This window comes from Acanthaster planci, linkage group LG20, assembly GCF_054643075.1.
Source record: "Acanthaster planci isolate LZ-2023a linkage group LG20, COTS_SCS, whole genome shotgun sequence".
Lineage (NCBI taxonomy): Eukaryota > Metazoa > Echinodermata > Asteroidea > Valvatida > Acanthasteridae > Acanthaster > Acanthaster planci.
In genome coordinates this window covers 6,579,971-6,607,241 of record NC_141796.1, presented here as the reverse complement: position 1 = coordinate 6,607,241, position 27,271 = coordinate 6,579,971, and the positions used below count along the sequence as shown (strand labels likewise).

The window sequence follows — 27,271 nt, the reverse complement described above, 5'->3', positions numbered from 1 at the left end:
GCTCTGAATACTCTCAAGCATATTGTGAAACGCTCGAAAACCTACTGATAATAGAGCTTACTTGTCTAAATCAAACAATTTACTGACATTTTTCTGTTAAAATGTTATTTTCTTGTTGATGTATATTTTTCTATTTTCATATTCAATGGTGATGTGAATTAAATTTAATTATGATTCCCATGCTGACCTTTTCTATTCACGGTTTTTTGTTTGTTGGTTGGTTGGGTTGGTTGTTTGTTTGTTTGTTTGTTTGTTGGGGTGTTTGTTTGTTTGTTTGTTGGGGTGTTGGGTTGTTTGTTTGTTTGTTTGGTGGACATTAAAAGCAAGGCAGGCCAAAATAAGTCGGAAAGTTAGGTAGGCTATGTGCGAGTAACGCTGTTCTGCCTGTGCTGTCACTACTGTGTGTACTGTAGACATTTTACATGATAATCAGGCGTAGTTGCGTCGCAGGTGCTCCCTGTTGCTCGTCGATCGTCGTGGGTTAGGGTTTGTTTGAAGAGCGGCCTTTTGCAATGTGGCTCACATCAGTCAAGCAATAATAACTAACGAATACTAGAAATTGATCGATAAACTTGTAAATGGATAATTTAGTTAAATCAAATAACAATCGGAAGGTATGCCTGTCAAAAAAAGAAGTCTTGAAAATTCACTTCTACAGCAAATTTGTAAAATAAATGAAATTTAAAGGCCAAAAAAATCTCAATTACAGTTTGTAAACCTATTATTCAGGTATTTGACCCACATTCTGACCTCAAAATTCCACTGAGAATTAAGTTAATCCGTTGATACCATGGATGAGTGAGGGCAGTTTTAACCGGGTGAAATATCTGAGCACACATTTTACAAGGGGGAATTTAGAGCAAATTAAACCATGATTTGTGTTTGAGCCCCGCCTTCATATGATGCAAGATATGGGGCGGAGAGAACCCCCCCCCGCCTTTTGTTGGTCATTGTTTGATCGGAATCTCAGGAATTCTTTACAGACTTCTAGGGGGATGTGTTAGGTAACAATAATCTAGAATGTGTATAGGATTGGACATGTAGGGGGGGGGACCCATCGGCCCCACATCGTGCACGGTATCCCTGAGTTAGAATCGACGGCACAATTTTCCTAGAATTTTCAGAGGCTCCTGCGGTCGGTGGTGCACTTCGTTGTGTCGGGACGATTATAAAATGCACGGGTTACGGTCACATCGCTACCAGTAAAATGAAAACTGGCAAACCGGCTCCGTTCAGCAGATGAGGGGTGCTTCGTATCAGAGCAGATAGGTCGTGTACATTTCAAAACTGCAACATGGAGGTGATAAGGGAGAGGGCTTGGACGTGTGCCGCCTTTCTAATTTGTAGATGTCTAGGAAACAAATCAGGACATCAAGACACCAGAACATCAGCATATCAAGCGTATCACAAAACTTCCACGTCTGTGGTTCCCTTTTCATCTGACAATCACTCAAAACAATGAAAAGCAAAAGAGGCCAAAATAAGCAAGAAATTAACAGACACAAAGGTGAACTTTTTTACACGAATATTTAATTGAAATACGAATTTACCTTATTTATATATGTACAAGTTTTATACATGAAATGTAAATAAAGCAGTTTTTAGTGCTTACAACTTTTAGAAACAATTACAAAAAAATTGGAACAAGATTGATACGACACTAAAATAAAAATGCAATACAATTGACTGGGCCTTTTCTATGATTCAGACTCAAATTTTTGTACAACCTGAAAATGACGTACACAATATGAAAATCTGTAGTATATTAACGTACTTGAATTTCTTTGTAAATTCCTATTTATCCAACACCTAGCCTGGGTTCCAACCTGCAGAGTTATTGGCATCATGAATTTAAGGTAAGTAAATACATGTAGGAACACGGTACATATGTAGACGACACACATGGAACACATCTGTAGACACAGGGTATCAACCAAAGTTGGTTCAAAATTATTCGTATAGAACTTTCTTACTCCTTTGGCATTAAAATGTTTTGGACAATTCTTTAAAAAGAAAAGTAAATTTTTTCTTCCATTTGCATCCAATTTCCCTCTAGAAATTGTCCTGATGACAGTTTTGACCGAAGGGTGTTGAAGAACTGATACACCAATTCAGTTTGGTAAATTGATTTTTGTCAAACATGTCAACTAAACAGGCTGACTGTGATAAGTGATTAATTACATTTAGTAAGTCACATCTAGTTTTAGCTAAGCTATTCTTCACTGGAAATTTTTTTTTTTTGGGGGGGGGTAAAATGCATCAAAGATACATGTATGTTTCTTTTGAAACAACGAAAGTTGTTGATTTGGGTGGGCTATTCACTGTAAACAACTACTCACAACAGACCTATAACATAACCTCACACTTTGTTTACGTGTGCTTCCCTATGAAGGCTGTATGGATCATGCCATACCTCACTACCATAGGAAAGCGCGGATGTCACCAAAACATGACTTTGGTTATGTTACAAGTCTATTACTATGCTGTACTTTGCCAAATGTTAATTTAAAACTGGAGTATATGGGCAAATTTTTTTTAAAACTATGATTAAAGCAAAAATTTCATAAAGCACTTTTAGTAAGAGATAAAGATGTAAGCAATGCTAATTCTTTCAACAAAAGGAAACGACTCTAGGTGACCGACACACCAACTCTTCCACATAATCAAACATTACTGGTACGTGCAATGAATAAACCACAAGTTTTTGTGCTAATCCTTATATCTAAACATATATGGGGAAAAAGTTTTCTTTGTCTCCAATGGGTCACCACTAAATCCCAGGGTCTGCCGTGATGGTTGAAATGAATGGTAGCAGCTAGGCACTACCATCAGGGCTGTTAAAGTGGAATTTGTTAGAGCTGAAATGCAAAAGAAAACTCGCACTCTACGAAAATGTGGATTTGACATCATGAAGCACGCCGACATGAGATTTGCCAGAATTGAAATGTGTACCACGTAGGCAAATTTGCAAGGTATCTGCCATGATGTCACAATCTCGCAGGTTGCCAGGTTATCAGACACACTGCATAAGAGTAGCTTCCACAGGACAACCCAGACCTGGGAAGGCCGTGTGTGCTGTGTGTCAGACAAGCAAGACGGTTTGGTCAAGGTTGAACTGAATCAGCCTGTGGAAGCTACTCAAACACACCCACTGTACAAATCAGCTCGAGTAGAAAGCATTTGGCCAAGTTTTCAGAGAGTGGCTTATCTCCTTCAGCTTTGACTGATTTTGAGATCCTTGATGTGAACTTTTTGGCTCAGTAAAGGTAGAGTTCTTAGTTACCGGATGACAGTGCTCAAGATGGGAAGTCTTTTTACGATATTTGAAAAGGCCTACAGGTAGTTGTAAGGGAACAGAAAAACCTGGAGACATAATCTGGGCTTGGAAAATACATGGATATTGTCAAGGATGGTCTAGTCTGGTGACAACCATGTCTATATGTGTCCAACTTGGAAATCATGTCAAGAAGTCTGGACTCTCAATGCCTTTGTACTGACTGAAGCCACCAGCACCCATCTTACCGTGCCCAATATAAAGCTGCTGGTTGGCTCGCGTGTCATAGTGTCTATTGATTCCATAACTGAATCTGGTTCGCAATGGTGGGGAAGCCTTTGTAAGAGCTTTGTGTCCTGCCCAGTAAGATGGCTACCAGTGGCTCCACTGACCAGTGGCTTCATTGTGTTGACAAGGAGCATTAAGGGTGCGTTCGCGCGGTTACTCCTGTTAACACGAGTGGGATGAGTGCGCATTACACTCGGGTACAAGAGTACACTCCCCCTCTAGCGAGAGTATACTCTTGCTGACCCTCCAGCTGTTCAAGCGCTCAGGAGTATACTTGTGTTAACATGAGTAGCTCGCTCCAACGCACCCTAAGAGTCCAGACTTTTAAGTATGTTGAAGGTGTCTAACAACCATTTTAATGTCCAGTCACTGACCTTGAACTCCAGAACCTGGATACACTCATTACAAAACGAGACCTCCAGCAACAAGCACACTGCAGGGTTGATAACGGGCCCAACAATCTAATCACAATCTGAACAACATTTAATTGCTTGCACCAAAAATCAAACTTTTTGGCAAAGCAGATTCCAACAGAATAAGCTCACAAAACAGAATGCAAGCTTGCAACTAAATTCCAGAGCTATACAAAAATTTTTGCACATCACAAAATACACGTCTGTTATCCACATATTTTACAAATTAACAACTCAGAGCTATGGTACATAGTTTCTTTTATGCTTTTGAAAACAATATCAAAACAATTTTTTCCTAAGACTCAGGCAGTGATTTGGAAAAATATCTGATGAAGCGAGGAAAAAAATATAAGAAATGATATCCTCCAGCATCCATGGCTACAGATACATGGGGGGGAGGGCAGAAGAGTCCACTGGCTCAAAATCTTCCAAACCTTACTACGTGGTGTGTATTCCTAACACAGGAATAAACGGAAGTCAGGGTCAAGCATTTAACACGAGATGTAGTCACATTAGGGGTACATGCGAATCCTTGAAAAAGGTCCCCCATTCTGTCGTATCCACAACACCCAAGTTTTTTTAAACTACACAGCCATCACAAAGACTAAGTAATGTAAGAAATTCTTGTGGGAGTTCTTCCTCCAAATGTCCAACAGTACAATGAAAAATGCTAAAATCCTCAACAATTGTTGAGGGTGAAGTCTCCATTATGTACGGGACAAAGTGTGCGCAGTCTTGCCCTTGGGTTATTCAGGGTCTCATGAGACCTAGGACGGGAACTCGGGTCTAAGGACCAAAGAGCCAATTCTGTGGAGCTGTCTGATTACTATACAATACCAAAATGCGAGGTCGTTTTGAACCAGGGAGTGTAGTGGGAACGAATGGAGTATGCACGCATATGTTGGTTTACACGCCGGTTCCTCAATTAATGCCTTGTGCACACAAAATTGTTCGCGTGACACATTCCCTTTGGTACTCCATAGCAGGAAGAGGTGGGCAAAAGGCCACCTCCGAATCTTAGACAACGGGCACAATGCAAAGGACAACTTACCCCTTTTTTTCCTTGCAGGGGGGGTGACAAACAAGGAAAGAATCGTAACGACTCGTTTGTGTAACACTTCAACGGGTCAAAAACAAACCCACTGTGTTTCTGTCATTTTCAGCCAAATAGATGACTCTGAGGTAGAGATTGACAGTGTCAGTCAGGGATTAACAATTTCGGTGCAATGATCAAATCAGTTCTTTTAGCTGACGGATTTCATATTGGCAGAGAGGCTGACTGAAGTGGGGAGTGACTGGGGAGAGATTCAGTGATTCATCAGACGTAAAACAGAGTGAAAATTCGCATCACTGATTGCAGAGCGTATCGGACAAACTTACAAGAGGACGAAAACAATGGCTAGTTACAAAACTGAGAGAATTCAGTCTTACCAGACAAGTAAGGTAGGTTTACAACAAAATTGGTGATTACCAAGGGATTTCGAAGAAAACCATAGCTTGCTTCCAAATACATCTTTACATTTTTGTGCGAGAATGAGGCTTCAACCGAATCAATCTTTGCCATTCGTGTGCTACAGTGAACAAAAGCTGTAAGTAACAACACCATTTTCTGAAACAGCGTGGTGTCCCATGGGAGTATGGAGGGAGCCATTCTTATGGGTCAAAGGTCAAAGGGCATCTCAAAGGCACGCAAAGGTGCTTGCTTTGCTTTTGATAATACAACTTTGTATGTCGCATGACAACTTTGAATTCCGAGGACAGTGTGGGTGTCACGTGACTTCTTGAAGGTCCCGGGACAGTGTAGAAGTCACACCGGGAGTAAAGGGTCAAGCCTGAATTGAGAGGTGTGTGTTGAAAGTTGGAAGTACCAGGACTCAGAAGTCAACGTTCTTTTCAGCAAATGCGTGCAGGTTGCCCATTTGGCTCATGCCGCTCTGGATATGTGCAATGTGAACCTCCACGTTGTCCTGGAAACATCTGAAAAAAAGAACAACAATGAGACGTTCAGTTCCATTGCAACCTTAAACTAACACATCACCTTGTGTTCCCGCTACTGCAATTGGTGATGAAGTCCTCTTGATTCATGCTTTAACCAGAAATGTGGCAGAATGCTCCCCCCCTTGACCATTTCTCCGATATCACTGCAAAGCATTTTCCACTGATGTCATACAATCACACCCATTTTACCACTAATGGACCAACCTTTCCCACACAACACTTGTATTTCTGAGGTATGTTGGACAAAAATACCTAATTTTCCCATTGCTTAATTCTTGTGGACTGACACATGTGAGGCCATGGATTGTATACACGACCATAATGAAAGCCAGTGTTGGACTGAATTGAGAATTTCATGAACATTCATAAGAGCATCCATAGTTAATTCTTCAGTTCTGGCATTTTTTGGACCTTGAAGGATGGCCGGTAAGTAAGTTAATCAGGGAACAAACGGGGGTAAAAATGTACTTGCTTGTGCAAAGAAATTATTCAGATGATTACTTTGTCTCAGGTTTGTTTTCTTGGTAAGACATTCCAGGCAGGTTGAAAGAATAAAAAAGGGTTTGGCATTTTTCCTTGATCAGAGCCAACCCCGGCCACGGGATGGCTAGAAAAAGCTGTTTTGGGAGAAACGTGTGCATGTGTACCCAAACACCCTTCCATTCATATCTGAAACTGATTTAAAATAATGAGACAGGGTACTCAAAAACAATAACAAGATATATTGCAACTTCTCAGATAATGAATAAAGATTTTGAACGTTTTTATCAATAAGTTTTAAATAAAATTTCAGTAATAATTAATAACAAGCCATGAGCTCTAATTATGTATACAGATGTACAGACAGCAGTAATGTTACAACCATTTTTGTTGTCCAAAAGTTTTTAAGAAACATTTAGGGAAAGGCAAAGTTGGATACATTTTTCTGTTTCTTTTCATTTTTTTTGTCTTTGAATGGTGAAATTGACTCCTGTTGCAGGCACTTGTTGTATCTTACAGAGGTATTTGAAAGCCAAGGGGGCTTATGCTCAAACTCGATATCACTGCTGTTGCAACAAGTTAAACTGACCTGAGATTTGAAGGATCAATCTTCTTTTTGATTTCTTCTAACGACTCGTTCAGCGACTTGAAGCCGTAGGAATTCATGTCATTCTTCGCTAACGACTACAAGGACAGCGAATACAGAAATCAGACATTAGGGACGTCTTTGAAGAGCACAAGTTCACTGTATCAGCCACATCAACTCCATCTACATGTAGTCTGCCATTTTTGAATATTTTCCTGAACCACAAGAACATGCGAAAAACTTCAAGGTTTTTTCCCATAAGACTCCAGGTATGGGAAGAGTATGCAATGTATTAAAGCTGCGCACGAAAGAAGAAAAATTGACTTTACGAGGGTACACTTAAAATGCACTAAACAGACAAATCACTAAGGTGCAGGCGCACAATTTTTATCCTCAGTGATGTGAACAGATGTACCAAGCTAAGGCAAATACATGGTAAGTACACATACTATGTACACTTACGTACCCCATGAATATTAATGACTACATTCCAAACTCTCATTGTAACAACTCTACAGTTGGGTCATTCTATAAATTAGACTCTTTTTTTGTGTCCCTGTCACATCTGACATAAGATTTTGTAAGTTCAGCACACATTCCAAGAGAGATGAATTAATGCGACTAATGCCTAAGCTGCATATTCCCATTCATAAAGAAACTTTTTTGTCAGAGAGTCAAAAGAAGTCAATAAGATGACGGATTTCAAGCAATTTTGTGCTGGAATTTTACTTGCAGTTTCTTGAACACCCCTGTTTATTTTATGGAATATTCCCTGTGTAAATTGTCCAACTGGTGAATGGGTGGCGAGCCATATGCACAGACCCTTGACCAATCAGAACTGACCAAACTCTCTCGTATCCAGGTCCCAGCATGTGATTTACGCAGCCAGCATTATCACTTCTCAGCAGGCATTATAAAATGTTAGTACATGGTCAAGTTGCGCTTTGTTGATTAGGGAGACTCTCTAAGGTATTCATGAATGCAAATTACCTGCCAAACAACTAGAAATTGTTTGAAATCAATTTCAGTGATATGTATATGTTCTGGTGTAAGGACACAATAATGTCACAGTTTTGGACCCCGAATTTATGGAATGACCCAGTACCAAGCCAACTTTTCAATAAGAGCTTTTATCTGCAAATGCAAACTGAACATATCAAGTTCAACAGACACAAGGTGACGCATGTGTAAAAACTGACACTGAAAATAGCAGCAGAACAAAGAGATCATGTTGTAAAGTACAGTGACTGACAGAAGTACGTACATTGGATGTATGGAAAGATGAGACCTCCATGTACATGTACACTACTTCTGCCCCACATGGAAATGAAGGGAAGTGGAAAAACTGGGCAGGTGTCTGGAACCTTTCTGTTCAAAAGTCTTTCTCTTTGTTTGGTCATGGTTTATTCATGACGAGTATGTGTACTTCAGTCTAACACCACAACACATGTACCAGTTTTCTTGAATGCCACACACTTATAGAAAATTCATAACATGGCCAGTCTTAAATGGTTGACAGAGCACTGACTGGCTGATGTGAACCTTTTCCCGGTGTCCCATGACCTTTCGACTCCAATCAAATCTGGTTTCCTTTTCCCTTTGTTCACAATCTTCACTTATGTTTGCCCAATACTTCCTGTGATTCAGCATTTTGAGACTCCATTTTGAAAATCTCCAAATTGTTTACAACTGCTCACGAGAGGAACTAACAGTAACATGGCCACAGGGGTATTTGAAAAAAATGAGGAAAGTTAAATCTTTAAAACATTTGTTTTGATGGTCTGACTTGCACATTATCTATGAATGGGAATACGTGTAAAATGTGTCCCGAGGTCCTTGTATCAACAAGAGTTGACTGCACTTTTTTGTGTGCAATCTGACACTAACCAAAGGTGATCTTTTTTTCTGTCAACTTTGGTCACCCATACAAATACATGTATGAAGTAGGCAATATGAGAGCGGTCTACGATGGAATAATAAATAAGCCTTTGTCATGATGCTGCCATGTTTTTCTTGTTCCTAGTAGCCCCTTTGGCAATGGTAGCACAATTTCACTTGTTGAAAAAAGGAACAAACTTTATTTTTCAGGCCATGTCCAAAATGGGCTTCCAGAGCTACGGCTAGGTCTACTGTCTACAGGTAATGCAGTGAAGACCAAGATCTAGCTCTAGACATTAGATTCAGATGCAGTCTCAGTTTCGTTACACTGCTTTGAATGGTAGGAAAGCAAGATGGCTGCCCCATGACGGGTCTGTGGTGTAGGGTTGATATTCCTGGTGCCACCTACCTTGATCTGCAGCATTAAAGATGTCAAGCTGGCTATCAAATCGTTCAGCTTGGGGTTCTTGACGGCCTGGTCGCCCAGCGCCAGGTTGGCATCGTGAACCATCTGACTGGCCTCCTGATCGCACTGTAACCGATCGGCCGTGGGCTCCGACAAGGGCGGTAGTCCCTGCTCCGGTGCAATCTGAGTCAACACACACAAACACAGGACAAAATTTTAGGGTGATTTTGATTCTGGGTGAGCTCATCCAGTGCTCAGTGCAGTTGTACAAAGTACAAATAAGGCCGCGTAAATTTCAATTTCCATGGAGATCTAAAGCCTCAGCACAACACAAAGCATGCAACTGTGACTTCACAGTAACCACTGATATCCTTTCGACACAGACACCCAAGGTACAGATTTTCAACAATATCAGATTAATTCCATGATGCCGACTTTGCAGAGCATGGCAGCTTGCATCCCATGCACTAAACCTTTGTTTCACCAAGGTTTCACTTTTACAGTCTTGAGAGACTGTCAAACAACCGATGTTGTCCCACAAAAAATATAACATAAAAGAAAAAATGATCGACAATAAACCTTAAAAACAAATGTGTTCCACGTTTCACTGTACCATGTGATGCCAAAGTACTTGTTAGGGCCCCCTCTTTATTTCATTTTACATGGCCCCATCAAATGAACCATAAGTTTATCAGCTGTGTACGTCTACATACGAATGTAGATGTACTAAAGAGCACATACACGTATTTGCCAGATTTCCTAACCATCTGATATACATTGTGCTCGACCAGGTGGACCCCTAAATGTTGTTTCAATGTCAGTGTTAAACTGGTTCACGTCAGTACTGCTTGAAACCTGCTGCTTGTGGTTGGTATACTGCAAATTCAGGCACCAAACATGCTCTGCATGTTCATCAACGGGGCGTAAGTCCTAAAGGGGAATGGAAGGGGGAGGAGTGTATCTCCGACCACTTTTTAACCTGGGGGATGGGCTATTGTTTTGGTTCATCTATCCCTTTTTCATGGCAAGAGATAAAGAGAGGAAACTTATTTTTGGAATTTCCCCAACAGCCAAGATGTATTCAATATCGGTACTGAAAAGGGGTGAAGTATAAAAGCTTCAAATATGTCATTTCGATACAAGATTATGGGATGCGAGTAAAAATAATATGTACAAAATGTGTCATGAGCAGCGCTCAGGGCAGTAGTGGCACAGTAGGGCAATCAATTTTATTTCTCAGTTGTGTTACATGTACAGATTTATGCCACTGATCATCACATCCATCTCCAAAGGACAGAACTGCATAAACTGTGTATAGGTTTCTGATGCCAAGAAATAGCAGCATCACCAAGGACTATATACTGATAATGAGCTATATATGCAATCACACATATGAAGCCAAACCACGGTTCACAACCATGCACAATGCATGACACCTACAAGTAGATACTCAACCAACCATAAAAACTTCACGTGTGAAATTAGGCTCCTATGACATTCGGGCTTTATTTTCCTTTAAAAAAAAAAAAAGAAACACCCTGTCCACAATTTCGACCCGGCATTTGAACCCACACCCCATGCATCACAAACCATTATGCTGTAACCGCTTGACTACCGCAATAAGCCTTTTGTGAGTTAACATTGACCCAAATCTGGTACAATGAGTTCCTTAAATTCACGTGAACATAACAACTTGAATTCTCCTTACTAAAACCACTGTTGCTAAACCTTGTGATTCGGGGCAAGCTTTTGCTTAGTTACATAAGAGATGCATTGCAACAATACACTGTTCTCAATGGATAAGAAGGGCACAAAGGAACCAGTCTATTCCAGAGATGGTGGTCGCTATGCGAAAGCTTGCCCCGAATCAGGAGGTATAGCAATAGTGTCTTTAGTCTGGGGAAATTGTTATGTTTATGTGCATTCAGATAACTCAGTGCACCAGATTTTATTCAAATTTAACTCACAAATGGCTTATTCACACAGGTTAACAGCGGATGAACGGCTGCAAAGCGAGTCTAATACACATTGGGCATGTGCAATAGAAACACAACCACCGTGGTTTGGCTTCATACATGACTACATATATATCTCCTGATAATATATGCAGGGCTAAGACAAAGTAACTAATTAAATGTATGTGTCACATGTACTTGCTCGAACAGGTTAAATACGATAATCTGAGAAAGACCTGCCACCTGACACTGATGAATTACTTACCTACAAACAAATCAAAAATATCAAACCTGTATGTACTGCTCATTAACCACGGAGTACGTTCCAAAAAAATAAAAATGAACAAACTCATGAGCATTTATCATGCCACAGTGTACAGTATTCACATGCACAGCATATGATTCCTGCCATACCTGCATGCTTTTCAAGGCTGAATGGTTATTTTCATGTTGTTGTTTTGTGATTTATGATATAGATTTAATCACTGAACTGCAACCTCTCCTTCATTCACATTTTGAATTCAGCAGGTGATTCGGGGGCATTGGAATAGCGAGGCATAACCACGCTCAGCGCAATGCAAGCAACACTAGTCAGCCGCATTCCCCTGTGACAATGCAACGATTGTGTACACAACTCCAAACGTGGTTTTTCCAACGACGAAGAATGCGTGCGTATTGCACTGGCTTGCAATTCTGTCATTTTTCCCACGATATTTACCGCGGAATCTCCCTCCAAATCTCCCTTCTTTTCGTCTTCATCCTCGTCCTCGTCGTCCCAGTGATACCCGTTGAAGTCCTCCTCCTCCTGCCTCGGTATTTTGACGACTTTTACGGGGACATAATTCTTCCGTTTCCGCGGTGATTTTTGCGGCATACCCGCATCGGCCAAGCGCCGTGCCACACCCGGGCTTCCCTCGAAATTCACGGCGAGTAACGATTGGTTCCCGTTAGCAGCGAAATGTACGCCACCTTGGGGTTCATCTTCCATGATTCTGGTCCAAACCGGCTCATTTTAACGCCATTATTGCCGAGATTTTTCAGGCACCGCCGACAAAATTCTTGCAAGGCCGCCGAACAAAGAGCTCGAATTTTCTCCTGGTTTTTAAACTGAGGAAGCCATATTGAAATTTGGGCATTTAAATTGATCCACGCATGCTCAGAAAGGTTACGAGTCAGGTTGATTTGACGCGATTGGTCGTGAAAAGTCGAATCGACGGACCAATCAGATTTGAGTGGGTCGATGTATTGACCAATTGGATTCATGCACGCAGGTCATGTACGAAAAAAATTGCGGGAAAACCGCGCGAATCTTCAAGTATCTGCAAAGATTCAAAAAGGAGTTATTTTTTTTCGAAATCTCAAACCTCACGTGTTTTAAATTAAGTTTCATCAAGAGACAGATAGGAAAATTTACATATGACCATTTATCACCAGTTTTATGGTCGTCTTTTCCCTTTGCTATAATGTTTAATTCAAAATTTTCACAACTCTTATGTTGTTTGTGAACTCATTACTTTTGTTTCTACTGACCATACTGCATTTTTTCTCCCTTTAAACATGTTTTTAAATGGTAAAAGCTTAATGTTTTACCAAGATATCTAACATGCTCCACCTTTCAGAAATATAAAAATTTCGATTGTAAATAGAAATCCAAGTCACAAATCAGAATTCTTTTAGATTGTTTCAATCCGCTAAAAGTAGGAATCCCAGGATGTGTAAAGAAAAAATCCCACAAAATTAGCTGTGCACCGAATCTTTTCAAAAACTCTTCCAGACAGAATTTTACAACATGTATCTGCAAAATTCCCCATCTGGTAGGTTACTTATTACTGATTTTTTTTTATCAAATGACATTAACAAGATGTCGTCAACAATTTTCAAGCGATAAAACTGTCCAAATAACGGGACGTACATCTACTTGTTAAAGCCTGTTCTTCAAAATGTCCACAATGTATTTCATGAAGTTAGGACCTAATTTCAAAATTTTTAAAGAACACTTCAAATAATGTTTATTTAAAGCATATGAACAGGATATTATTTCAATACTTAACTTTTTAAGCAAGTGCGGACACTAGAATAAAACACTCAAAACACAAGCAAAAAGAATTTTATTTTCTTCATCACTTGAAAATACATGAACACAGAAGATGTAAAAACCCTGGCCTAATAGTTATCTTTTCAAGAGGATGTCCGTTGTTGTTTCTTAGAAGGTATCAAGTTGTACCATCTAGTTTCCAGGAGAGGTGTGGAGAGAGAATGGTTTCTTTAAAACATAAAGGTCCGGGTACTTTTTGTTGAGGAAAGTTACTGATGGATTAAATGCACCTTCATGTGTAAACAAATCTTCAAAAGAGATTGCTTATCTGAAGACCATTGAAAATGGACAGCCATTGAAACGGTAGTTTAACTTCTTTATCGGATTTAAATGTTGGTCCAATTGCGAGTGGACAGTATTTATCACTTTCTAGAAAAATCCATATGCATATGAGAAAGTGGGAGGCAGGAGGGGAGTTTCATACACAAACTCCTTGGCGAATGATCTCTGTTGGCAAATGATCTCTGTTGGCAAATGATCCCTGTTGGCAAATGATCCCTGTTTGCAAATGATCCCTGTTGGCAAATGATCCCCGTTTGCAAATGATTCCTGTTGGCAAATGATCCCTGTTTGCAAATGATTCCTGTTGGCAAATGGTCCCTGCTGGCAAATGATCCCTGTCTACAAATGATACCTGTTTGCAAATGATCCCTGCTGGCAAATGATCCCTGTCTACAAATGATCCCTGTCTACAAATGATCCCTGTTTGCAAATGACCCCTGTTGGCAAATGATCCCTGTCTACAAATGATCCCTGTCTACAAATGATCCCTGTTTGCAAATGATCCCTGTTGGCAAATGATCCCCGTTTGCAAATGATTCCTGTTGGCAAATGATCCCCGTTTGCAAATGATTCCTGTTGGCAAATGATCCCTGCTGGCAAATGATCCCTGTCTACAAATGATACCTGTTTGCAAATGATCCCTGCTGGCAAATGATCCCTGTCTACAAATGATCCCTGTCTACAAATGATCCCTGTTTGCAAATGATCCCTGTTGGCAAATGACCCCTGCTGGCAAATGATCCCTGTCTACAAATGATACCTGTTTGCAAATGATCCCTGTTGGCAAATGACCCCTGCTGGCAAATGATCCCTGTCTACAAATGATCCCTGTTTGCAAATGACCCCTGCTGGCAAATGATCCCAGTGAGCAAATGATCCCCGTTAGTAAAACTTCCCTGTTGGCAAATATCCCGGTTTGCAAATGATCCCTGTCGGCAAAATTATCCTTGCTGGCCAACTGTCCTTGCTGGCCAATCATTTTCCTTGGTAAATTGTCACAGCTGGCAAATTATGCTTGTCAGCAAAATTGCACAAGTATCAGTGGTAAGAGGTCTTTTTTTAGTATTTTTGTTTAAATAATGTGTATGGCCCTACGCAAACTTTCCGTCCCACCCCAATACAAATACTCATCTCTCACAGGACACCATTATTTTAAAGCAAATGCATACTTAACTTCACTGGGTTCCCTTGCCCGGAAATGTTCTATACTTGCACACGTGTTGATACAAAAATCTTTGAAATACAGCGTGTCTAATGCACGCCACGAAAATTTGACATCCACAAAGCCGCTGCATGTGGCAATCTGTAGGAGGCGACGCCATTTGAGAAAGACCTTTTGGTCAATCCATGCCAGTACACTTGTCAGCCGGTACACCTTCATTCTTGCTCCGTGTGGCAAATCTTGGCGAATCGGTTATCTTCTCCATGCAGATGGGCACCACCGCACCATGACATGAGTGCCCAAGCAAAGACATTACAGATTTGAAGGAAAACAGCTGCTGCAGGCTTCATGCCTGACTCCCCAGGAGAGATCATCTCTCCATTAAAAAGAAGGTCTGCTCAAGTACAGAATCCAAACTACATCTTTGGTGTGCTCCATTTCAGACAGCAGCACAATGAGTGTACAATTTGCCAATTAAACAATGCAAAGTTTCCCCACCCCCCGTTCTTGAAATTCAAAGAGTTGGTGGATGCACCCACCCTCCGTTAAAAATTACACGGGTCAATACATCTACTGCTGAGGCCAAAAGGGCTCAGTCTATCCAACCATTTTGAACTCACAAAAAAATATGTTCCTTCCTACAAGGTTATAGACCCCTACAAACTCTTCGTAGTTTGAATCAAAATTGGCTTCCACTGCTTATAGTATCAGTTGTAAAACCCAAACATTCATGTTCAGGCAGCTGCTTTCACGAACCACTTTGGGTGCTGTGCTCCGCCCTACTTCATAATCTCTTACCAGGGAGTCATTTTCCTTTAATCTCACTCATAATTATGCTTCCACTTGTTATACACCGCTGCCTTCAATGGAACCTGTGTAACCTCCACTCTTAGGTGCTTCCCCCGGGGAACTAAAGGCAATTCATGAAGTCACCTGTCTTGGCCCAAGATGTCCGTGATCAGTGCTAATGGCTGCATTTGTTGTAAACTGGGATTTTTGTTTTCTTTCTAACACCATGCTCGTACTAACATCTTGGGATTCTTGCAATGAGGATATAACTATTCTTTTCAAATTAGACTGTTGATGTACAGATTAATATCTTTGAACAAATGACTGCTTGTCATTTGGTACCAGTAGTAATGCACGGGGGACATCACTGCACTGCATACCAAATTACCATGCTTGATCATCGCTCTTCACAGTTCAATTCTGCAAAAGAAGTGTGCACTTTCACAACCATTGCGCTACTGACAATAAACCATTTTGTGATGCCTGATTGGTTCCCTAGGAAAACCTACAGACAAAATAAGGAAAAAAATTCAACCGCCCCAACAAGATTCCCAAGACGTTTATGAACTAGTCTACTCGTGGAGCCGTTCGAGGAATCACTATGCATGCTTTGTTACCAGGCACTAGCGTCTTGGGCGAACACTATGAGGTTACAGACGCAGCACTGACCTGGCTGTCTAGCCCAGATCGGAAACTCTAAGCTGCTCTTCAAATGGAAGGAGAACGAAGATACCCTCCACCTACGAATAACCTGTATTCTACATCTTCTTACCTCTTGGCAATATTTTTGGACATCGTTTAGGTGCCTGTTGAGGGCGTCGTTCAGCTTCTCCAACTGCAGCACGCACTTTGCATATTTCTCCTTGAAGTCCAACCCTGAACTTTGGTTCAAGGATTGCTGTTCAGGGAGAAAAAAGGGTGGACACACATGCACACAGATACAGGAATAACAGTCAACCACTATTTGTTAAAAAACAATCACCCTAACTTCCTAGGGTGTGTGTAAAAGCATCCTGAAATTGGAGGATACAGCCCTGTTGGAGTTTAAATCAACTGGGCAAAATAAATTAACTGCTGCGGTACTTGGGAAATCAAAGCTGATGAAAGACATATACACTACTCAAAAAAAGTTAAGGACCGCTCCTTTCTTAACTTGTAATTTTTTTCAAAGCAATGAGTGGGGTCTGGTTCTTTCATTTTTTGTTTGTCTCGATGATGTACTCATTGAAATAAAAAATTTTAAAAATGTTTCAAAACATCAAATGCACATTTTCAGCAGTAAAATATCTCATATAAAAGAGTATACACAAAATAGAAAGTGTTCCTTAAACTTGTTTTGATTAGTATATCTGAAGCAAACGCTGGGAGAATTTTGTGCTTTGAACTTAGTCTAACAACACTTGTAAAAATGACTTACGAACAGTTTTGTGACTTGCAAGCACATTGTGAACATCGTTTACAAATGAACCACAGTTCAAAACAGGTATACCCTACAAGAGCGGAGTTGGGGGCACCTGTGGTGCAGAGTCTGCAGAGTTTTTCCCGAGTCATGTCTTACAATTATTTAAGCACCGTTTTCCCAAGGTGCCACTTTTTCTGAGACAGGTCGGCCCAAAAAGTTAATGTTTCTCTTTCGCATGTGCTCGACCCATGCAGGGGCCGACATGCATAAAGGTATGAACTATGACAAACCCTTAACAAAACAGTTTGACAGGCTGAATTTAAACTTCCGATATCCACTCAAAATAAATACCCTTGCATGCATGTAAAGTTTACAAAAAGTTCAGGCATGGGACAGCCTAGATCCTGGGGGGAGGGAGGGTCTGAGAAACCCAGGTATTTGAAGGTCAAACCAGATCACGTTTTGTTAAAGCCGTCAAATCAAAATCAATAACAATTTCAGCAGTGTAGCAGAAGAAAGACGAAGAACTAGTGATACCAGTTTGAGCAAGTCGTGACCAGTTCACGGTCTGGTTTGAGCTTACCATCCTCTCGGCGTTTGTGTTCATGTCTTTCAGTTCTTGCAAGAGGTCCTTCTTGATGCCGAGTATCTTTGATAACCTGGTCTGGATAGACAGATAGTTGAAGCAAAGCGTGTCAATAGGGCGATGCATATCAGGCACTTGAACCTTGGAAAACGTTGCGCCCTCCTTGAGGGCCGCTTCTGCAGATTGGCAGCATTTGTTCATGTGTCAAGAAACAAGAGCTTGTACTTAATCTGCAGCTAGTCGGAACTTAAGAAACTCACAGCATCTGACAAGGGCCACACGAAAAGAAATCGGAAATCTGGGACAATGCCAGCAAAGGATGTTGTATGAAAATGCCCCTTTACACAATAACAATAGACCAATTGCACAAGCTAAGTCACGTGACCTGTAGTGGGTATGAAACATCAACAAACATTGCGTCCTTCCATAGAAAAGTGTTGTAAGTGTTGTTTACCAAAACTAATGCTGTTTTTGGGTATAGTGCTCAGCGCATCAGTAGTCTGAGTACTTTACCGACAGTCAGTCTTATTTCCGGTAAATGACATTTATGACACACTTTGCTATGAGAGGACGCAATGTTTGCGGATGTTTGATACCCATTATAGGTCATGAGACTTAATGGGCACAATACGTCTATTAAATTGACAGATGGCTGAGTGCCACCGTTAAACGGCACACCAGGCCTTGAAAACATTGAAACCAAAATACACTGTGCCTCGTCCAAACAGGACAGTCATGAAACAGTGTGTGCACACAGTCTGCCAGACTCACTGAAACTTTTCTGGGTAGTCATATAGCAGTCTGCTGTCTGCAGGTCTGAACAGCTGCATTTATATTTGTTAAACTAAAAATAAAGCACTAGTCGGAGAAACTGGATCGACTTTTGATGATTTCAAAGTCCTGTGAACCCATGTTGAAAAAAAGTCACTGGAATCAGCGAGACTTTGATGTAAAGCTTTCATAGTGTGACACATGTAAAAAATGTAAAATATGTACAACGTCACCACACAGGTAGAGTTATAGCAGGAAGCAAAGACCTTACCACAAGAACCAGGAATTTGACAGGGAATCCCCCTAACGTCTTCTCGTCCCCTTGAAGTTTCCCCCGGAGAGGTGACATACCCAGCATTGGGTCGTTATCCAAGTTAGGAGAATGGAGACCATCCAGCGTAATCCTGTGATCATAGACAGATAATCATTTTTTTCCCCCCATCAAATTACTGACAGATCAGAGACCTTAGCCCCAGGGGAAGATTCCACAACTCTGCTAAAAACACAGAAATTGGCTAAGCAAGGAGAAATCTGCTAAACAAAATAGCTTATCAGCCAATAATGTCAGGAACTGTTCATTACTCATGACAGGTTCTCAGTTGATAAAAACATTTCACTGATTTTGAAAAAAAAAAATTTTCAACTGGACTATAAAAAGAGAATCAACATGCAGAACAATAAAGTTGCCTTTTGAATTGTGCCAATCTAAACTGTAAACGTACCTCTGTGGTGAGAACAGGCTGGGCCTGGGTCTTTGCTTATTCAGGAAGGCAGATAGTGGCATGGTGTCTTGCGGCTCAGTTCCCTTGTATTGAAAAAAAAAATGACAGGAAGAAATGTAGGGCTGTGTCCAGATCAGCTGGCTGCAGCTTCAAATCACAGATGCGTCCACCATACTGGCGGAAGCCACTAGCCATTGCTTAGTGTTCAATATCAAGCCGTAGCCAAATAATTCGGACACTGCTTAAGTTAACCCTAACCACTTAACTAGGTTATCCTGAATCCTTCACAGTCCACTACAGTGCACTGGTGGATGAGGACACATTTTAACTTCCACCAAAGACAGCTATCAAACATCAGGCATCAAGCTGGGCTAAACAGCATTGTTTCATTGAAATCAACTGTGGTTTAAATTGCAACTTAAATCACTTGAAGAATACTGTTCAAAACCGTTGGAAAAAAATTACTCATTACAGAAATATCACACATCAGGAATTTTAACAACACTGATGAATGAACATACCTTAAGATGATGCATAAAAACACAGTCAAAGCTGCTGTTGGGGTTTTGGAAGAGTTGAAGTAAATAAAGCCCGAGACACTTAATGCCCCCCCCCCAAAAAAACCCATACACACTGACAAGAAGCAAAAGAAGATAACAGACTTACTAAGACTTCTGTGTCTGGAATAGTGTGGGTTCCCAGGCCGTGCCGGTCAAAGGTCACCCGGTACGTGGCATTCTGCGTGTTGATGGCATCAATCTGCCCGGTGAAAAGCCCGTCGTGGGGGTACCTTAAACGAGCTGAAATATAAGATTCAAATTCCTCATGAGTATGTCCTGTCTATCAGTGACCCAGAGAGATTTTTAATACGCCTGAAAGTTTTTTTTTTTCCAATGTCACGTCATCCTCTGGTGAGTTATTCCTCCACTTACTCTCAAAACTTGGCAGGATGTTCCTATAAACTAGCGTGTAGTGGGCACATTTTAGATTTACAACAAAACATTCTACTTCAGGAAAACTGGACACATTCTTGCTGCTCTCAGGAAGAACAACTTGTGCCCTAGATACTCGTGTATCCAAGTTCTGTCACTTTCCCGTGCTTACAGCTACAGTAAACCCTTGATAACTCAAACCTCAGGGGAATGGATAAAAAATTCGAGTTATCTGGATTTTGAGCTAACGAAAGTTCCTGAGTCTTTCCCACACAGACACTCACAATGCATAAGCAACTCTACTTGCCCCAGAAGCGGCTGCTGGAGATGCTTTAAATGGTTATTCCTTATATCCAAGATTAAATTTCTTCCCAAAATTATTCTGCTGAGATTTAATGATTTTCTTATGTAAAATTTCTGTTCTACTGATTAAGGAAACATAAACCACCATAACTGGGTACTTTTTTGTGAAAGTCCTTTTGTTCAGTCCAGCCCAGTGCTTGCTCATGTGGCCGGGGCCAGGTCCGGGGTTTTCCTGTTTGGCCAGATGATCATTCCATTTTAATTGCTTAACGGTGCACCATGTTGCATTTCAAAATGTGGTGCACGCGGTGTGGGCATTTTGAGTTATGGAGGTATTTTTTTGTGCGTAAAAGCCTATGTTTTTTGGCAGGAATGAAGAATGTCTTGGAGATAAGCGGAGTTTCAAGTTAATCAACTTTGAGTTATCAAGAGTTTACTGTAGTTAGAAAAACCCACCGGTAACTTTTGTTCCGATGACCAGGGGTAGAGGTATTTCTTGGGGAAGATCTTTGATGTCGCTGGTGTCCAGCTCGCTGGACTTCCTCTGCTGCAGCAGTCTCAGGCGGCGCCGCTTGGTGTCCAACGCCGCCCGCTCCTCCGCAAAGAATGCCGGAGAACACCTGACAAACGAAAGAGCAAGGGTGTTCACCATCCAAAATCCAATGCTCCTGCTTTAGTAGAGACTGAATACGTGACCACTCTGTGAAAATGAGTCTTAAGTCGCCAGAGCCACTTTGGAGTAAAAAGTCCTTTCAAAAAATTTTGCACAGTGTAAATCAATAGGAACCCACGGCGGAGTATCCACTTCCGTCAGGATGACAAACTGAGTGTTACATCAAAACAAAAAACTCAATTTGCTCTTTCCAAACGTTACAAACGAAAACTCACAAAGTGGCTTTGGCAACTTAAGACTCATTTTTGCAGAGTGGGTCACATATTACGGGAAGCCAATAATACAGCCGCACCAGTACATTTGGCATTTAGTGAAATTGAAGGCACTGTGATGTGTACAGGTGTGTACAGACCTGCCTGCCTGCAAGTGGAGCTAACTGCCTCACAAGGAAACCGTGTTTGGTTCAGGTTGGCTGAGGATTGCTTTAATTAACAACTGTGGCCAAATGCTACAAAGTAATAACTGCCTGTCACTGTTATTACCTCACTCCTTCCTTAATCAAACAAATTCTGCCATCTGTGAGACCAATCAATGAAAATGTTTCAGATTCTACTATGAGCACATTCAAAATTAATCCAATGCACCTGCTTAATAAAAACTAGATATTACGGGAACCTGATAGTACAGCCGCACCAGTGAAACTATGAGATCATTTTAAAACTGAAACTCTCATAAAAAGAGGGCGCTTCATCAAAAAGACCGATTGCGCCTGCCAGGTCAAGAGACCTACATGTATGTGACCTACGGTGGGTATCAGACACTGACAAACATGGCGTCCTCCCATACCAAATGGTATTTTAAGTTTACTAACCAAAAAAATCAAGCCGACGGTCAGTACAGTGCTCAGACAACTGATGTGCTGAGTACTATACCCAAAATTGGCTTTATGGTTTGGTAAACAGTTATGGGAGGACGCCATGTTTGTGATGTTTGATATCAACTACGGGTCACGTGACTTAATAATGGGCACAATCAGTCTACTGACACAGACAGGCATCATTGGCAGACCTACAAGGACTGTGTTGACAGTGATAAAGAGCCCTCTCTTGGACCCACCTTCTCGGCTTGCCCATCAGCCTGCGAATGATGCACCACTCCACCCTCGTCAGCTTCCGACACTTGAGCTGGGGGAAGGACTCCCTCAGGCAGATGAGAAAGTCATTTTCACCGCTGAATAACGCCCTGAGGCGGGAGAGAACAAAACCAAACAAATGACTTTGCTTGTTCTTTGATTCTTGCAACAAGAGGTGGTTATTGCCAACCTCCCACAGTGCCTGTACTACTTTAGAAAATTAGAGATCTTGGACACAAACCCCCTAGGGCTGTGTCGATTATTCAATACTTGGATATTCAATCAATTATTGGATAACCAACTATTAATTTTCAAAATCAGGTATTTGTTGGTGAAAATCATGAAAACAAAAAAAGGAATAGCTTCATTTTGGGGGTTATTAAACTCCACTCTAAAAATTTATTTCAAACAAATATTACGAGTAAACTTAAAGCATATGCCCAACCAACCAAACATTTTTTTTGTTTAAAATTCTTCTTTTGTGGGCTACATGTAGACACATGTAAATATTTCATTCTGCTTTTTGGTAAATTGGTACGATCAAATGTTTGAATATTCGATCAAACTGGCAATGTGTTTGCATCATTAACTGTTACAACAGGTTTAAAACTTTACGGCATATTGAATAGGAACTTCACCATGCAAACAGCAAACCAATGGTTCATTCTGTGGCCTTAAACAAAGTTCAGATGCAACGCCAAATGTGGCTGCTGGCAGTACTGGATTTTTCAGCCCAAATCGCTTAGCTATGGCTAGCCATAACACGTTCCTATGTGAAATGGATTCAGCTACAAGGTGGCAGCTTGCCCACAGGCCCATGTGTTCTTGTCAGCCATAAGCCAAGTAATGCAGACTTAGCCGTTCAAGCCGGCATAACCAAAGGGTTGAATTTCGGCCTGCCATGTCAACTGACTTGTCTATGTTGGAGTAGAACCACTCGTAGATGCACCACTTGTAGGCCTTGGGCAACTTGAGGAGGTTCTTGAGCCTGCAGCCCATCTTCTGGGCGGACTTCTTGGCCGGCGTGCTCAGGATCAGGTTCTGGAGAGCCGAGGAAGAAATCTTCTGGGGCGTGGAGGGAACTGAGTGAGACTTGGGGTGGTCCCGGGAGTGCTGAGATTTGGCAGGCTGTACAGAAGAAAAAAAAAATTGGGCTCAGACTAGGGCTATGACAAGTACCTTGAGAGGCCTGAATACATTTCAGTTTAATGTACAACGTAAACTCAAAGATCAATTATAAAATTTGAAAGTATTCTAATGCTACCACTAACACCCATCTCGTTTTTCATATCTGTTTTGTTTTCAGGGCACCTTGCTATTCAATGCAATCATAGAGGGTTTTCTGTTACGTGATTTTGACGGTTAGTGTTCAATTTACACGGATGTGTGCGGAAATGTGTGCACCTTCAAAGTCTCTCAACATTCTGGTATGCATAAAATTGCCAACAGAAATACACAGAATCGCAATATGAAGGCACTTCCAAGGTCGTGGTACGCTTCCTGAAAGGCCTTTGCCTGTCATGTAAAGTCACATGAAAATCTCTTTACCTATGGCGGCTGAAATGAGAACCTAGTGGATTCTAAGAAAACAGCGGACTCTGACACAACTTAGAGTGCACTGTGCCGACATCAGCATTGACACAGTGCAACCAGCAGTGCACCAGGCTGCTCAGCAAGTGACTATTTCTCTCCTTGGGACAGACCCTTCTTGAAAGTCTAAGTATGCACTTGGACAAGATTAGAAAAATACCAGAGATGCAGCAAGGGCCCATGAATAACCTATGAATTGCTAAATGACTCACCGAGTTTGTGGGTGTCGTCCTGTTTCTCTTGGGGGAGGATCTGATAGGGGACATGGATGTGTCTTCGTCATCGTTGAAGATGAGTCGGTTGCGCTTCCGAATTCTTGGTGGCTGTGTTGAGGCAAAATAAGTAGGTTGACTGAAATGGCACAAACATGAAGGTTAAAAACCAACTTCAAGGACAGACATTTTCTACATTCACATGTCCCCCTCACTAGCAAAGGGAAGGAGGGACCAAGAAAAATAACTTATTTTTCTGAGTGCAAAATGCCCAAAAGGCTACACTTCCTTTTGTCAGCAACATTCACTTGTTTGGAACCTCCAGTGATCTGTTGTTTGGTCAAAATGTACCAAGTAGTCTGTATGCACCCTCATGCCGATGTCATCGTAAGGACACGGCTCGTCGGTAGAGGGTACTGATTGCGTCTAAAGGGGCTGCAGGATATTAATACAAATACAGGTATTGTTTTTCAGGTTAAATGCTTTTTTTATATCTTGTTCATGTACTATTCCCCTGAACCTGAAAAGCTCATGTTCTAATAAGCACCATGGACTTCCATGTTCCTTCCAGAGGGTCAAATTAGATCCTCACAGTCTTTCTATGTGCTTTAATGAAAAGCTCTGTATACATTACAAATCATATCAAGAGCTCCGTAACAGGAAAATCAAGAACTCGTAAATCCTTTTCCAATTACCTACATCCAGGGTTTAGTGGGAATATGTGCATTCAATAGTCTCCCAAATTCAGTTCATGATTAAGCACATTCTCTTCTCAGCAAACCTTTTTCACTTCCCAGTTTCAGCTGTGGAAAATCACAGGACAGATTGTCTCCCTCCAAATAAAGAGGGGAACAAAATCACTGACAGCTCGGGCACTTACATTTCCCCTCCTAGGGGGTGTGGGCACAGGGTTGCTGATGGGCGAGGGTCGGTTCCTACCGGCACTGCGAAGGCTCATCAGAGCCTCCACAGAGGAATCTGAAACAAAAAAGATCACAGTCTTGGCGTGTCGACAAAAAAGGTACTAACAGCAATGACGAGGTAGGATTCTAGGCTTTCTCTAATTTGGAGAGTGGAGGACCCTTTTTTCCCCCAAATTCATCTATATCCACATCCATGTTTTTTTTAACACAGAGGCCTTCCAGCTGAGAGCATCATCTTTGCTTTTCTGTGATGCCGTATACGTAGGCATCAACAAGTGCTTCATTTGGTAAGTGGCGACCGCTTGTGCAGGGGAAATCAATGTGGGCAGTGACTGCATAGCCCATCCATCTTTTATAGAGGGCCCGCTCGAGGTACACGTATTCCAATTTGGTCAACCCCCTAGGCCAGCAATATCCTTGCGATACAAGTGGTGTTTTGCTTGAAATTAACTACAACTTATTGCTGTGACCAGGAAACAGACAGAGAAAAATCCCTAAGGTTAGACCTACTTTTGTTACGAATAAACTTTTATATTCAACACTGTTCCATTATTCATGCAAAGTTTGTAATTTTAGTTTTGCCCCTCCAAACATCACTTTTCAAAGACTTGGTACGAACGTGGCTGAGACTGGCAATGTTCAACACTGGAAAGCTTAGTTCATAAAATGTGCTATTTCATCACAAGGAGTGATCATGAGATTTCATAAAATACTTTTTTGTATAAATGCCATAAGAAAAATGATTTAAAAAAAAAAAGCAAAATCTTACAAACAACTAAGGCTCTTTATTCCCAAAATAACTCCAGAAGGGCACCGAATGCAGATGAACATTTAGGGCACACGTCTTAACACAAGCATTAAATTTGATATTGTACCGAGCAGCAACGAAGACATGGATATTCAATTTCGTACACTTCAGGACACAAAGATTTAGAAATGCGGATGACCAGAGAAGAACTGTGGCGACGATCATAGGGTACAAAGGGGTTTCATTTTTGTGAAACAGATGAGGTACACATCATTCAAGCACTCGCTGCGCTCTAGCTATGGACATAAAGGGCATGTCAGAAAGCCTGATGTTCTAGCCTAGTTAGTTCAAACTCCTTTAGTGACCATGCTGCGTCCTTCCTCCCTGCTTTCATACTGGCCTACTGACTTATCCATTTGGCAGTAAACTTGTGCTAGGCACTCTTTGAGAAACACATCTAACGCATACATGTTCCAATTTATGTGCTTGTAAGACACTTCATAAATACGCTTGGTTGGTATCACTATATGCAAGGCAAGGCCAAGAGTAATAAAGATACTACTGCTCTAATACTAAGAGAACTAAATGTAAATTAATTCACAAGAAACAAAGTGTCAGTAAACTGTATTTTTGTAATTGACATGTTGAAAAGACATGAAAGACGTCACTTAAAAAGTTGGACACTTGGGAGATTTTTGCTCTGTAGGGACAACACCTGATGCCCCTGTGCAAAAACCTACACCTGTAAGAGACTTGTCTGAAAAAAAAAGGGTTTTCTAAGTAAATGTTTCAGAATTTTCCAAGATAAATTTAACTTTTTATTGACATAGGCCCCCTATCACTTTTTGATGGCTGTTATAACATTTTAAGGGAAAATTAGTGTTGCCTGTATATGGAACTCTTGGTCAACATCTCTAACGTAACGCGACATGCTAGACGAAACTGGGCACTGGAAAGTTGTTTTTTACAAATTCTGTAATAAAGTATCACAAGGGAGGTTTTTGGTATCTCCCTGTTCTAAAATGATGCATCCTGCATCCCACTGACATGGCTGAGTAAGTATGAAACTGAAACCAGCTGCTAAGTCTTCATCAGAGTTTGGCAAGTTCAATGAACATGTCAATGATGAAACAAATTATGAAATTTAAATGATCAAATGGGGGGCAAGTATGAAGTAACAACATCACCACTCAGGCCTAGTTCACATTTTTTAGGCCAATGGCGCCTAGGCCTATTTTGACATGGATGGATCAATATTCTAAATTTCAATATTTTACAATCCAGCCCGTCTGAAAATGACAGACTGGGCGACTGTGGGAACTACGCATGCACCAGCAAGGCAGTCAGCACAGCAGGACTGTTGAACCATGGTTGAACTGTGCACGTACGGCGGAGCACACGCGCACGCAGACGGCACACTCAGTCACAGCCACTACACTGCTGCCGTGCGACGGCTTGCGCAGTTAGCCGGACAATTTTGACTGCCCTTTTCACACCAAAAAAAGCCAATGAATCATTGTTTAAGATATCATACAAGTGCATAAAAAATTCCCAATTTTCTCCGTAAAGTTTCAATGAGAAAAGCAACTTGACAATGGCAAAGAGTGAACTCAAAATCGATGGAATTATTGCTTACTTTCCAAGGCAGACGCATCCGCCATCTTGACGCGCCTCTTTTTAAAGATTACCCATGAATCCTGGGATATGGAAATCAAGGCCGATCCACTCCGA

General features: G+C 41.2%; 1 protein-coding gene across 1 annotated transcript; it reads right to left on the bottom strand.

Moving 5' to 3' along the window:
- Positions 1-1,508: 1,508 nt before the first annotated feature.
- On the bottom strand, positions 1,509-27,267 carry lin9 (lin-9 DREAM MuvB core complex component). Its single transcript, XM_022233471.2, has 14 exons — positions 27,177-27,267; positions 24,750-24,847; positions 23,870-23,980; positions 22,981-23,195; positions 22,052-22,177; positions 20,779-20,942; positions 19,754-19,887; positions 19,088-19,170; positions 18,637-18,769; positions 17,592-17,672; positions 16,379-16,504; positions 9,327-9,506; positions 7,043-7,137; positions 1,509-5,952 (listed from the first exon to the last, which is right to left on the bottom strand). Exons 1-14 carry the CDS (start codon positions 27,199-27,201, stop codon positions 5,850-5,852), a joined length of 1,674 nt encoding a protein of 557 aa, XP_022089163.1. The 5' UTR covers positions 27,202-27,267; the 3' UTR covers positions 1,509-5,849.
- Positions 27,268-27,271: the final 4 nt, after the last annotated feature.

Excerpts from the sequence above, each read along its gene's own strand:
- lin9 (XM_022233471.2), bottom strand. The coding sequence starts at position 27,201 with ATGGCGGATGCGTCTGCCTTGGAAA. Across the intron at positions 24,848-27,176 it reads GGATGCGTCTGCCTTGGAAA|ATTCCTCTGTGGAGGCTCTG; the intron begins GTAAGCAATAAT and ends TTTTTGTTTCAG. Across the intron at positions 19,888-20,778 it reads CATCGGAACAAAAGTTACCG|CTCGTTTAAGGTACCCCCAC; the intron begins GTGGGTTTTTCT and ends CTTATATTTCAG.